General features: G+C 41.3%; 1 protein-coding gene and 1 long non-coding RNA gene across 2 annotated transcripts; one reads left to right on the top strand and one right to left on the bottom strand.

Annotated features, from left to right (window-relative positions):
• Positions 1-1,847: 1,847 nt before the first annotated feature.
• On the bottom strand, positions 1,848-5,976 carry LOC149984635 (uncharacterized). The gene is made up of 3 exons (XR_016494753.1): positions 5,437-5,976; positions 2,899-2,978; positions 1,848-2,341 (listed from the first exon to the last, which is right to left on the bottom strand). It is a non-coding gene; the product is annotated as an uncharacterized LOC149984635 (long non-coding RNA).
• Positions 5,977-7,853: 1,877 nt separating this feature from the next.
• LOC110520141 (interferon-inducible double-stranded RNA-dependent protein kinase activator A homolog) lies at positions 7,854-12,942 on the top strand. Its single transcript, XM_021597239.3, has 8 exons — positions 7,854-8,088; positions 8,382-8,557; positions 8,715-8,796; positions 8,914-8,989; positions 10,375-10,492; positions 10,653-10,747; positions 10,846-11,008; positions 11,127-12,942. Exons 1-8 carry the CDS (start codon positions 8,030-8,032, stop codon positions 11,282-11,284), a joined length of 927 nt encoding a protein of 308 aa, XP_021452914.1. The 5' UTR covers positions 7,854-8,029; the 3' UTR covers positions 11,285-12,942.
• Positions 12,943-13,109: the final 167 nt, after the last annotated feature.

Below are 13,109 nucleotides of genomic sequence, written 5' to 3'. Positions count from 1 at the left end.
GGGTTAAGTGCGTTTGGCCGGATGGGATGTCCTTGTCCCACCGTGCTCTAGCGACTCATAGTGGCGGGCCGGGTGCATGCACGCTGACAACGGTTGCCAGTTGTATGGTGTTTCCTCTGGCACATTGGTGCGGCGGGCTTCTGGGTTAAGCGAGCAGTGCGGCTCGACAAGGCCATGTTTTGAAGGACGCATGGCTCTCGAACTTTGCCTCTCCCGAGTCCGTATGGGACAAGATGGTAACTACCAATAGGATATTGGGGAGAAAAAGGTGTAAAAAAGAGATTACAATAAAAGTACATAGTGCAAGTGATCGATGTTGTTCATGATTCTGCACAGATTATTACAGCAATTGTGAAGATCTCCACAGACCTGCGACAACCTATTCATGCTATCTTGAACATGCATGCTTTATATGATTATATAAGAAAAATGTTATAGCTACAGTAACCTCAAAATATGTCCATGGATGTGTTACTCATTTTAAGGTTTAATATTACAAATAGTCTTAACTTTAGGCTATCTACTATATTACAAAAGTAGTAATGAATTGTGTTTGGTTGTTGCAACCAAATATTAACATTTAAAGAAGATGTACAAGTACATTAGGAAAGTATTCAGACCCGTTGACTTTTTCCACATTTTGTTACGTTACAGGCTTACTCAAAAATTGCTTAAATAAAAATCCTCATCAATCTACACACCATACCCCATAATGATAAAGCAAAGGGTTTTTCAAAATGTTTGCAAATGTATTAAAATAAAAAACAGAAATACCTTATTTACATAAGCATTCAGACCTTTTGTTTATGAGACTCTGGTGCATCCTGTTTCCATTGACCATCCTTGAGATGTTTCTACAACTTGATTGGAGTCGAACCTGTAAATTCAATTGATTAGACATGATTTGTAAAGGCACATACCTGTCTAAATAAGATCCCACAGTTAACAGTGCATGTCAGAGCAAAAACCAAGCCATGAGGTCGAGGGAATTGTCCGCAGAGCTCTGAGACAGGATTTTGACGAGGCACAGATCTGGGGAAGGGTTCCAAAATATTTCTGTAGCATTGAAGGTCCCCAAGAACACAGTGGCCTCCATCATTCTTAAATAGAAGAAGTTTGGAACCACCAAGACTCTTCCTAAAGATGGCTGCCTGGCCAAACTGAGCAATTGGGGGAGAAGGGCCTTGATCTGGGAGGTGACAAAGAACCCGATGGTCACTCGGACAGAGTTTGAGTCCTTCTGTGGAGATGAGAGAACCTTTCAGAAGGACAACCATCTCTGCAGCACTCCACCAATTAGGCCTTTATGGTAGAGTGGCCAGTTGGAGCCACTCCTCAGTAAAAGGCACATGACAGCCCGCTTGGAGTTTGCCAAAAGGCACCTGAATGCCAAGCGTCACGTCTGGAGGAAATCTGACACCATTCCTATGGTGAAGCCTGGTGGTGGTAGCATCATGCTGTGGGGATGTTTGGCAGTCCTTGTTTGGCAGGCTCCCGAGTGGCGCAGCGGTCTCAGTGCTAAAGGCGTCACTACAGACCCTGGTTCGATCCCGGGCTGTATCACAACCGGCCGTGATTGGGAGTCCCATATGGCAGCACACAATAGGCCCAGTGTTGTCCGGGATAGGGGAGGGTTTGGCCGGGGTAGGCCGTCATTGTAAAATAAGAATTTGTTGTTAAATAAAACATGTTTTTAAAAGCAAATCAAATCAAAATGTATTTGTCACATGCTTCATGAACAACATGTTTAGACTAACAGTGAAATTCTTACGTTCCCTTCCCAACAATGCAGAAATATATATAAATTTTTCAAAGCAAAAAAAAAGCACAGCAAAGTAAAAATGGGATAAAATGTCAGATATTTTGTTTATTTATACAACAGATGAATGTGTTACTTCATCGAATGGCAGAACAAAATTAACTGGATTACAGTTAAGATTACAATAAAAGTACAGGGCCTCCCGAGTGGTGCAGCGGTCTAAGGCACTGCATCTCAGTGCTAGAGGTGTCACCACAGACCCAGGATCGATTCCAGGCTGTGTCGCAGCAGGCCACGACCGGGAGACCCATGAGGCGGCGCACAATTGGCCCATTGTCGTCAGGGTTAAGTGCGTTTGGCCGGATGGGATGTCCTTGTCCCACCGTGCTCTAGCGACTCATAGTGGCGGGCCGGGTGCATGCACGCTGACAACGGTTGCCAGTTGTATGGTGTTTCCTCTGGCACATTGGTGCGGCGGGCTTCTGGGTTAAGCGAGCAGTGCGGCTCGACAAGGCCATGTTTTGAAGGACGCATGGCTCTCGAACTTTGCCTCTCCCGAGTCCGTATGGGACAAGATGGTAACTACCAATAGGATATTGGGGAGAAAAAGGTGTAAAAAAGAGATTACAATAAAAGTACATAGTGCAAGTGATCGATGTTGTTCATGATTCTGCACAGATTATTACAGCAATTGTGAAGATCTCCACAGACCTGCGACAACCTATTCATGCTATCTTGAACATGCATGCTTTATATGATTATATAAGAAAAATGTTATAGCTACAGTAACCTCAAAATATGTCCATGGATGTGTTACTCATTTTAAGGTTTAATATTACAAATAGTCTTAACTTTAGGCTATCTACTATATTACAAAAGTAGTAATGAATTGTGTTTGGTTGTTGCAACCAAATATTAACATTTAAAGAAGATGTACAAGTACATTAGGAAAGTATTCAGACCCGTTGACTTTTTCCACATTTTGTTACGTTACAGGCTTACTCAAAAATTGCTTAAATAAAAATCCTCATCAATCTACACACCATACCCCATAATGATAAAGCAAAGGGTTTTTCAAAATGTTTGCAAATGTATTAAAATAAAAAACAGAAATACCTTATTTACATAAGCATTCAGACCTTTTGTTTATGAGACTCTGGTGCATCCTGTTTCCATTGACCATCCTTGAGATGTTTCTACAACTTGATTGGAGTCGAACCTGTAAATTCAATTGATTAGACATGATTTGTAAAGGCACATACCTGTCTAAATAAGATCCCACAGTTAACAGTGCATGTCAGAGCAAAAACCAAGCCATGAGGTCGAGGGAATTGTCCGCAGAGCTCTGAGACAGGATTTTGACGAGGCACAGATCTGGGGAAGGGTTCCAAAATATTTCTGTAGCATTGAAGGTCCCCAAGAACACAGTGGCCTCCATCATTCTTAAATAGAAGAAGTTTGGAACCACCAAGACTCTTCCTAAAGATGGCTGCCTGGCCAAACTGAGCAATTGGGGGAGAAGGGCCTTGATCTGGGAGGTGACAAAGAACCCGATGGTCACTCGGACAGAGTTTGAGTCCTTCTGTGGAGATGAGAGAACCTTTCAGAAGGACAACCATCTCTGCAGCACTCCACCAATTAGGCCTTTATGGTAGAGTGGCCAGTTGGAGCCACTCCTCAGTAAAAGGCACATGACAGCCCGCTTGGAGTTTGCCAAAAGGCACCTGAATGCCAAGCGTCACGTCTGGAGGAAATCTGACACCATTCCTATGGTGAAGCCTGGTGGTGGTAGCATCATGCTGTGGGGATGTTTGGCAGTCCTTGTTTGGCAGTCTCCCAATCCTTGCAGTGGCAAGGACTGGGAGACAAGTCAGGATTGAGGGAAAGATGAACGGAGCAAAGTACAGAGAGATCCTTGATGAAAACCTTCTCCAGAGCGCTCAGGACCTCAGACTGGGGCGACGGTTCACCTTCCATCAAGACAACAACCCTAAGCACACAGCCAAGACAACGCAGGAGTGGATTTGGGTGAAGTCTCTGAATGTCTTTGTGTAGCCCAGCCAGAGCCCGGAACTGAACTCGATCAAAAATCTCTGGAGAAACCTGAAAATAGCTGTGCAGCGACACTCTCCATCCAACCCGACAGAGCTTGAGAGGATCTGCAGAGAAGAATGGGAGAAACTCCCAAAATACAGGTGTGCCAAGCTCGTCGCGTCATACCCAAGAAGACTTGAGGCTGTAATCGCTTCCAAAGGTGCTTCAACAAATACTGAGTAAAGGGTCTGAATACTTATGTAAATGTGATACATTTAATACATTTGCAAAAATACCTGTTTTTGCTTTATCATTATGGGTTATTGTGTGTGTGTGTGTGTAGAACAATTTCATCCATTTTAGAATAAGGCTGTAACGTAACAAAATGTGGAAAAAGTCAAGTGGTCTGAAAACTTTCCGAATGCACTTTATCTACTGCTTGGATATTTCCATCTGAGACACTGGCTTAATCAAAAATGTTTACTTTTATTTTTGGTTGAGTTGGAGACATTAATCCAACATATCAATTGTTGACTTGTCAACAAGTTTATAGGCTATTTATTGTATTTCAATTGTATTTCAAAAGTTACTGAATTATGTTTGGTTGTCAACACAACCAAATATTAACGTTTGAAGGAGATGTTTCTATCGTTTGGATCTGTGCCACTGACTTAGTCTGGTTTTATTCCAGTTTGTCGACAAATTGATCATTGATATGTTGGATTAACATCTTCATCTCAACCAAAAATCCAAGTTAAAGGACACGACTAAATCAAATCAAACTTTAAATGCACGTTAAATAAAGTAATTTGACTTAGTCCTATTCTTTAACTTTGATTTTTTATTTGAGATGAAGATGTGAATCCAACATGTCAATCATTAATTTGAAGACAAACTGTAATTAAAGCCAGACTAAGTCGGTGGCACAGATGGAACTCTCCAGGCAGAAGATACATCTCCTTGCATTGACCACCAAACACAATTCAATATCACTAAATATCAACAACCAGAGCTTGAAACCCTAGGCCTATTGTAATTGTCTATTTCTTTTGTTGAATTGAAACAATAGCTGTTGATTACTTTGTTAATGCTATATAGTCCTGAATAGCATCATTGATGATATATGTCTGATAAAGTATGAGCATTTCATTTGCTCTGTTAAACCTACCTTTTTGGAATGACTTTGATAGCAACAGTGAATCTATTTAGTTTTTAAGTGGAGATCTGTCAACAATCATTGGTAATATTCAGTGACAAATATCATAGCTAGGCTTGGTTAAAACCCTGGATAGGAGACCAAATGGTAGCTGTAGATAGATCAACTCTCCAGTTGGATGGTGCTGCCCAACCTATAGTTTTTTCTTCTGATAGTGGATATAAGGTTGAAGATCTGGCCTTGTTTCAAAGGTACAAATTCAACATAGAGGTTTATGTTGAAATTTGGTTACCATGATGACATCATGCTGTTGACATTTCACCCTTAAAACAAGTTTTGTTCAAACATTTTTTTCAAATCTAATGTATTTTCCATGTAGATTCCATATCACAACACTTTGACATATTACGTTGGGAAAGCAGAATTCTCTTGCTAGAAAATGTAATTTCTAACGCTCCTCGTTAAACCAGTAGATGCCAGTATTCACCTATTTTCTGACGTCTAAACGGGTTCCGTGGGACGTCCCAATGCTGAAGTCACCCCAATGACGTTGACATTCCAAACGGTTAAGGTAACACTTACGAGAAACGGTTGCAGTATACCTGCAGTATGCTACAAATACTGCGTCCAAAATACCACAGTCGACTGCAGTTTCAAACTTCAATGTTTTTTTTAAAGGGAAGGTTACGGGGTTAGGTTTGGAGCAGCATTTCCCAAATTCGGTCCTGGGGACCCTAAGGGTTGCAATTTTTGTTTTTTGACCTAGCACTACACAGTTGATTCAAATAATCAAAGCTTGATAATGAGTTCATTATTTAAATCAGCTGTGTAGTGCTAAACCAAAACGTACACCACTTGGGGTCCCAAGGACTGAGTTAGGGAAGCGCTGGTTTAGGGTTTACGGTAGGGACGTCCGAAGGATTCCGTAAAGCACTAACCATTATCTGAAAGCCAACTCATATATTCACAATATCCCATTTTCAATGTACAACAACTGAGGAAAATAATATTTATTTGACCTGGTGAACCGGATGTTGTTGATCAGTTGTCAAATGATCATATCGGATTAGTGTCATGGGAGGACCCAACACTAACTGGATCCTATCCACATTAAGACTTCCGGTTTCCGGTTTTTGCCTTCAAAATAAAAGTTTGCGGTAAAACGTGTATGATAAGATTTATTTCCCCCCCCAGCTTTGCATAGTGCATCATTTCAAAAGTATGTGAAATTTTTTTTAAACATTGTATAACGAGATGGTGTAAAAATCTAAACTACAGAGAATTACTACTTTATATAAAATAAAGATTATACGGTGGAGCTTAAGTAAATGAATGTCAAGAACATAATAGGTAATAAGTAAAAAAAATGTTTTAATAAATCATTATTTTGATTGTATGATTCTTGTTTATTTACTGGTGCTATTGTTCAAGGATGCAATGTTGAAATGTAATGTTTAAGAAAAGTATTTTTGTTGTATTGCACAAACAAATTGCACCGTACAGGAAAAGAAAATGATCATGTAAAAGAATAAGACCAGGGTTCAGTCTACTCACTATAGTCCCTAGAATACAAATCAGATGAGTTTTATCAAAAAGCTAGGTCATGGGAAGTGTTGGACTTTTACGGAGTGTTGCTGGCCTTTTACTCCGTCCATCACATTGGCCACAATGCAAATCACTGTATATGGAATACATTGACTTTATAGAGCAAAATCTTAAATCAAATCAAATGTTATTTGTCACATGTGCCGAATACAGCAGAGAGAACAGTCTATGACTTGGGTAGCTGGAATCTTTGACAATTTTTAGGGCCTTCCTCTGACACGCCTGGTATAGAGGTCCTTGATGGCAGCAAGCTTGGACCCAGTGATGTACTGGACCGTATGCACTACCCTCTGTAGTGCCTTGCGGTCACACCCGAGCAGTTGCCATACCAGGCAGTGATGCAACCAGCCAAGGATGCTCTCAATGGTGCAGCTGTAGAACCCACGGCAAATCTTTTCAGTCTCCTGAGGGGGAATAGGCTTTGTCGTGCCCTCTTCACAACTATTTTGGTGTGTTTGGACCATAACCATCTCTGACCTCCTCCCTATAGGCTGTCTCATCATTGTTGGTGATCAGGCCTACCACTGTTGTATCATCGGCAAACTTAATGATGGTGTTGGGAGTCGTGCCTGGCCATGCAGTCTTGAGTAAACATGAAGTACAGGGTGGGCTGAGCACACACCCCTGAGGGGCTCCCGTGTTGAGGATCAGTATGGCGGATGTGCTGTTACCTACCCTTACAGGAGTGGAGTAAAAGGCCAGCAACACCCCGTATTATTCAGAACCCCATGAAATTACACCATACATACATTCTACTGCCCCTACTGAGTATTCCCGTACAATACTTTTACTGCGGCACCTAGAATAATTTTTGCTCTATAACGCTTCCAACATCGACAGCGTTGTAGCGCAAAATAGTATGCAGCATCATCTGGATGTGTATGCAACACAAGTTCAACATTCACCTTCTGCTACCATTTCGGTCAGGCCGTCTACGCATACAGTTTGACGCATACGTTCGATAAATCCAATTTATGCACCACAACGCAATGCTGCAAGGCAAACACAGTGTTTCATCAGAAACGCATGTAATTCTGGTGTACCAAAATACAATTACACTGTCGGTGTGTTCGAAGCGAAAACCAATATGTATTTCATATACAATGATTTGCATTGGGCACATTTATTTTATTTTTTTACCTTGGAACATATTTTAAAACAAATATTTAATGCAAATATCACTTAAATATGAACAAATATGAATAATTGTTAATGTGTAGATAATTATTTATCAGATATCATGAATAAATACAGGTTATTGACACGTTTATACTATTACGTGAGGGACTTTTATTTGGAACATTTCCCGAAATTCCGTAACCCGAAGGTACTTGTTTAATGTTGCTGACGAGACGCTGATTCAAATCGGCAACCCCCCCCCATCCAGCTAATTTCGCCGGTTTCTGCAGGAGATAAATTACATTTGTACAACAATATATTAACGTTACGCACGAAATTGTTTACTAACGTTAGCCATGTCTCAAGACGGATTTCAACCTACACTAATAAGGACCACGCACAATAACAACACGAGGTCTGTCATGCTACTAGCTAGCTCTAGCTAGCCGACGTTACATTCGATTTGTTTCCATCCAAGCATTTGATGCTCGTTAACTAGCCAGCCAATTAGCTAGTTAGCAATATTCTCACTATCAAATATATTTATAACTAACCCCTTTAGCAGGCTAGCAAAATGTTCGCAAAAAATATGAGGGCTTCATTCAGTACCATCATTTGTCAGTCAATAATACCAACAAAATAACTTATATATTTCTATTGAATCAAATGCAGTGACACTAATTACTGTTAATCATGCTTTCTACGCAGCATGAGTATTCAACAAACTCAGGCACCGTGCCCTGGTAAAACGCCAATACAAATTCTGCATGAATACGGAACCAAAATTGGTAACCTTCCCGTGTACGTGATGGAAAAGGCTGAAGGGGAGGCACACCAACCCAGTTTCATCTTTAACGTGACAATAGGCGATGTGTCCTGCACAGGTGAGCCATCTTGTGAAGTATGTAAATTAGGCTCTATTTAGCTAGAGGATTATGGCGGATTGATATTAACAACATGGTCTTCAAAGTTATATCCCCATGTTCGCCTCATCCTCAGTACTTTCTATGATACCGTGAGTATCATTCTGTTATGTCCCAGGTCAAGGATCCAGTAAAAAAGCTGCCAAACACCAGGCCGCTGAGTCTGCCCTGAACCTTCTGGAAATAGATGCTGGGACACCGTGAGTGAACATGCACAATTTCTAAAATGAGCATTTATGACAACAAGTTGCGTTTGCAACCATTCTAGTCAGGTAACCTCATTATTAACTTCTTACGTCTGATATCCCCTCCTGCAGCCTTCACATAAAGACGGAGAGTAACGGCATCCCAGCAGAGCCCAACGATCAACCCAACTCAGTGGGGATTCTGCAGGTGTCTTTGTTATTTTCCTTCAATGACCTTAAATTGTGTTTTTGTAAAACAATAGGGCGGTGTACTGTTTCAGGGCTGTAATCATAGTAACACATTCCTGTTGGCATTGAGCATCTTCAAGGTGACATAAGAAAAGTCCATATGATTATGAATAGATGGGTTGTTTTCATGTCTTTCCTAATATGTACACTATATATACAAAAGTATGTGGACACCCCTTCAAATTTGTGGATTTGGCTGTTTCAGCCACATCCGTTGCTGACCGGTGTATAAAATCAAGCACACAGCCATGCAATCTCCATAGAGATACATTTGCAGTAGAATGGCCTTACTGAAAAGCTCAGGGACTTTCAACGTGGCACCTTCATAGGATGCCACCTTTTCAACAAGTCAGTTCGTCAAATTTCTGCCAAGCGAGAGCTGCAAAGGTCAAATGTAAGTGCTGTTATTGTGAAGTGGACACATCTAGGAGAAACAGCAGTTCAGCTGCGAAGTGGTAGGCTGCACAAGCTCACAGAATGGGACCGCCAAGTGCTAAAGTGGGTAGCGTGTTAAAATTGTCTGTCCTCGGTTGCAAACTGCCCCTGGAAGCAACATCAGCAGAAAAACTGTTCACTGGGAGCTTCATGAAATGAATTTCCATGGCCGAACAGCTGCTCACAAGCCTAAGTTCACCATGCGTAGTGCCAAGCGTCGGCTGGAGTGGTGTATTGCTCACTGCCATTGGACTCTGGAGCAGTGGAAACACGTTCTCTGGAGTGATGAATCACACTTCACCATCTGGCAGTCCGACTAACAAATCTGGGTTTGGCGGATGCCAGGAGAATGCTACCTGCCCCAATTTACAGTGCCAACTGTAAAGTTTGGTGGATGAGGAATAATGGTCTGGGGCTGTTACGGGTCTTAACACTACAGCATACAATGACATTCTAGATGATTATGGGCTTCCAACATTTTGGTAACTGTTTCAGGAAGGCCCTTTCCTGTTTCATCGTGACAATGCCCCCGTGCACAAAGTCAGGTCCATACACAAATGGTTTGTCGAGATCGGTGTGGAAAAACTTGACTGGCCTGCACAGAGCCCTGACCTCAACCCCATCGAACACCTTTGGGATAAATTGGAACCCCGACTGTGAGCCAGGCCTAATCGCTCAACATCAGTGCTAGACCACTAATGCTCTTGCGTCTGAATGGAAGCAAGTCTCTGCAGCAATGTTCCAACATCTAGTGGAAAGCCTTCCCAGAAGAGTGGAGGCTGTTATAGCAGCAAAGGGAGGACCAACTCCATATTAATGCCCACGATTTTGGAATGAAATGTTCGACGAGCAGTTGTCCACATACTTTTGGTCATGTAGTGTATGTTTCCTATGGATTCCTCCCAAAAGGAGCTGGCACTGCAGCGGGGATGGCGCCTCCCTGAATACACTGTTCTCATGGAGGCGGGCCCACCTCACAAGAGAGAGTTCACTGTTACCTGCAGAATGGAGTCACTGACAGAGACTGGTATGGTGGCTCCACGGTTGTTCTTTCTGAATGCTTTATCATTTTAAAAGTAGAAAGTGTTTAAATACTTTACCAATGCAAAAACACAATGCTTATGTTCTTTCAAATGCAAAGTGTTCAGTTGTCAATTATAAGTATGTCATCCACGTGTATCCGATAGCAATGGGAAATTCCAAGAAGGTGGCCAAAAAGGCAGCTGCGGAGAAGATGGTGGCTAAACTTCAGAATCTGTCTGGCTGTCCTGAAATCACATGGGTATGTTGAATGTTTCCTCTCATTTGGCCTCCTTGGTAAAACATATTTAGGGTGTTTAGAATGAATGTAATGAGTGATCTTTAACCAACTCTTTCCAGACCCCGAAGCCCAGTGTCCGTCTGGAGAACTTGCGTAACTCCTCTGCAGAGAAGATGTCTCTCCTGAGAAGGAACCCACTCAGCATTCCCAACACCGACTATATCCAGATGATGCTGGAGCTGTCCAATGAGCAGGGCTTCGAAGTCACATACTTTGACATTGGTAAGGAGCTATTTCTTCCTTTTGCTGATCACAGATGTTAACTTTGTGTTTTCAAGAATAGCTCAACGGGGGCATATTCCAAGTGTATTGTAGAGTGTGTTTGTGATGTGTTTGATAGATGAGCTGACTGTGAACGGGCAGTACCAGTGCCTGGCAGAGCTGTCCACCTCACCTGTCACCGTATGCCACGGCACGGGCATCTCCTGCGGCAACGCACACAATGACGCCGCACACAGCGCACTTCAGTACATCAAGATCATGGCTTCTATCAAATGAACGACCCTAGTAAACGTCACCACTGTTTCACCTGCAGAACATATTTAAGAAATTGAGGAGGGAAAAAAAACCCAATTTCATCACAACTGAAACATGTAGCTATCTTCCATCTACCATTATGTTTTCACTCTTTACCCGTGTTTACTCCATATGAAATTGGTGGATATTGAAGGCAGTATCAATAGGAATCATGCGATTCAGACAAAACAATCCAGTTGTTGTTTTTATAACAGTGACAGTCAACACTGTTCATCACCTATGGTTTCTGTCAGATATTGAAGTTACTTTGAGAAGATCAGCGCAAAAAAACCATCTAATCCCATGGGGGTTATTATGTACAGTAGAAAAACAAGGACAAGGGAATAGAATGGACACTAGTCTTGGAACGGCTTTGCTGCCAAAATGTCGACATATCGAAAATAGTCTCCAATTTATCCCAATCATTTATTGAATGATACACAATTTAAAACTGTATTGCACTGAACAAAATTAGTGATGGAAACTGGTTTGGACTCGTTTACCTTTAAGGTTATGAGAAAATAATGAATTTAACGTAATGTTATAGGTTCCCAAAATAATGAAGCCGATTGAAGGCCTATTGGATAAACTATGTAGGAACAAACACAATACATTCACAATACATTAATTTCACATTTTGTATTTGGTTTGATCTTCTAAACGATCTCTGCTTTATTTAATTGGTTATTTCTCTCTGCCAAGATTCAATTACATGACGGAAATAATTTTCCATAGCAATATTAACCCCTATTTTCCAATTGGCTCATTAAAAAGAGTCCATTATCACTTTGTTTGATTTTAGAGAAAAGGTTTTGAGCTTTGGTTGGTTTAAGACCATATTACTGTTTTTGTTTTTTTTATTTGGTTTTATTCAGTCATAGGGAGGACTGGTGTTTGACTACCACCACATGTATTTACAAAGAACACTAATATTAAGCAGGTTTTTGTTTACAGTGACTTTATCTCCCAACAATTATCATTATAAACATCTGCTCAACTAGAAAGTTACATTTAGCTTGTTTAGGTGAAATTGTGCTGGATATAAAACCACATGTCTTTATTATGAACACATTTCTTTTTGTAAAATGTATCTTTTTTAAGTTAATGGTAGCAAGATGGCATTCTCGGAAACATCTGGACAACTCCTGACTTAGACTTCAAGACCAAGACTGCCATTATTGTCTCTTCATGCTACAAATGAGCAAGAGCCAATAATTGCAATCTTGGTAGCTTTGATGTTGATGACTAAGCAGGTAGTTGCCCTGTTGTGTATGGTGACGTCATCTTGCTCAGTCTGCCTGTAATGTTGTTGCTAGCCTAGTTATGTCAGCTGTATATGATGAAGTCATGCTGCTGTGTGTGTTTTTGAAGATTTTGAGTTTGTGTCGGCCTTCACACCGAGTCTTGCGAAATGTTTTATGCCGATTACGGAGGATTTTCCACCCTGTCCTGAGTTAGTCACAGAGCCGAGACTGGGCGGTTTAATCACATTTTCGTTTCCTTTTATCAAGGTGTATTGTAAATCGTCTCAATGTTTTGGCGGACTCATCCCAAGCGCGTGCTGTGTACCTGACCATATTAATACATATTTATTACATGTGAAGTGTGACAGACATGTTAAATAAAGCTACCTGACATTGGCCTCATCCTACATTTATTTGACCTTTGACCCCCCCCCCCCCCCCCCCCATTTTAAACCAGTGCTGTAGAATGACCTATATAAACATGATTGCAGGGGAGATGGTAATAATTCAGTTCTCTAGTCTCTTGGTCTGGGTCAACATGGTAGCGGCAGAGCTGACAGGAA

The sequence above is a fragment of the Oncorhynchus mykiss genome, chromosome 3 (genome assembly GCF_057628025.1).
Source record: "Oncorhynchus mykiss isolate SJ-2025 chromosome 3, ASM5762802v1, whole genome shotgun sequence".
Classification (NCBI taxonomy): domain Eukaryota; kingdom Metazoa; phylum Chordata; class Actinopteri; order Salmoniformes; family Salmonidae; genus Oncorhynchus; species Oncorhynchus mykiss.
The sequence above is the reverse complement of the archived record's forward strand: the minus strand, read 5'-3'. Positions and strand labels throughout refer to the sequence as shown.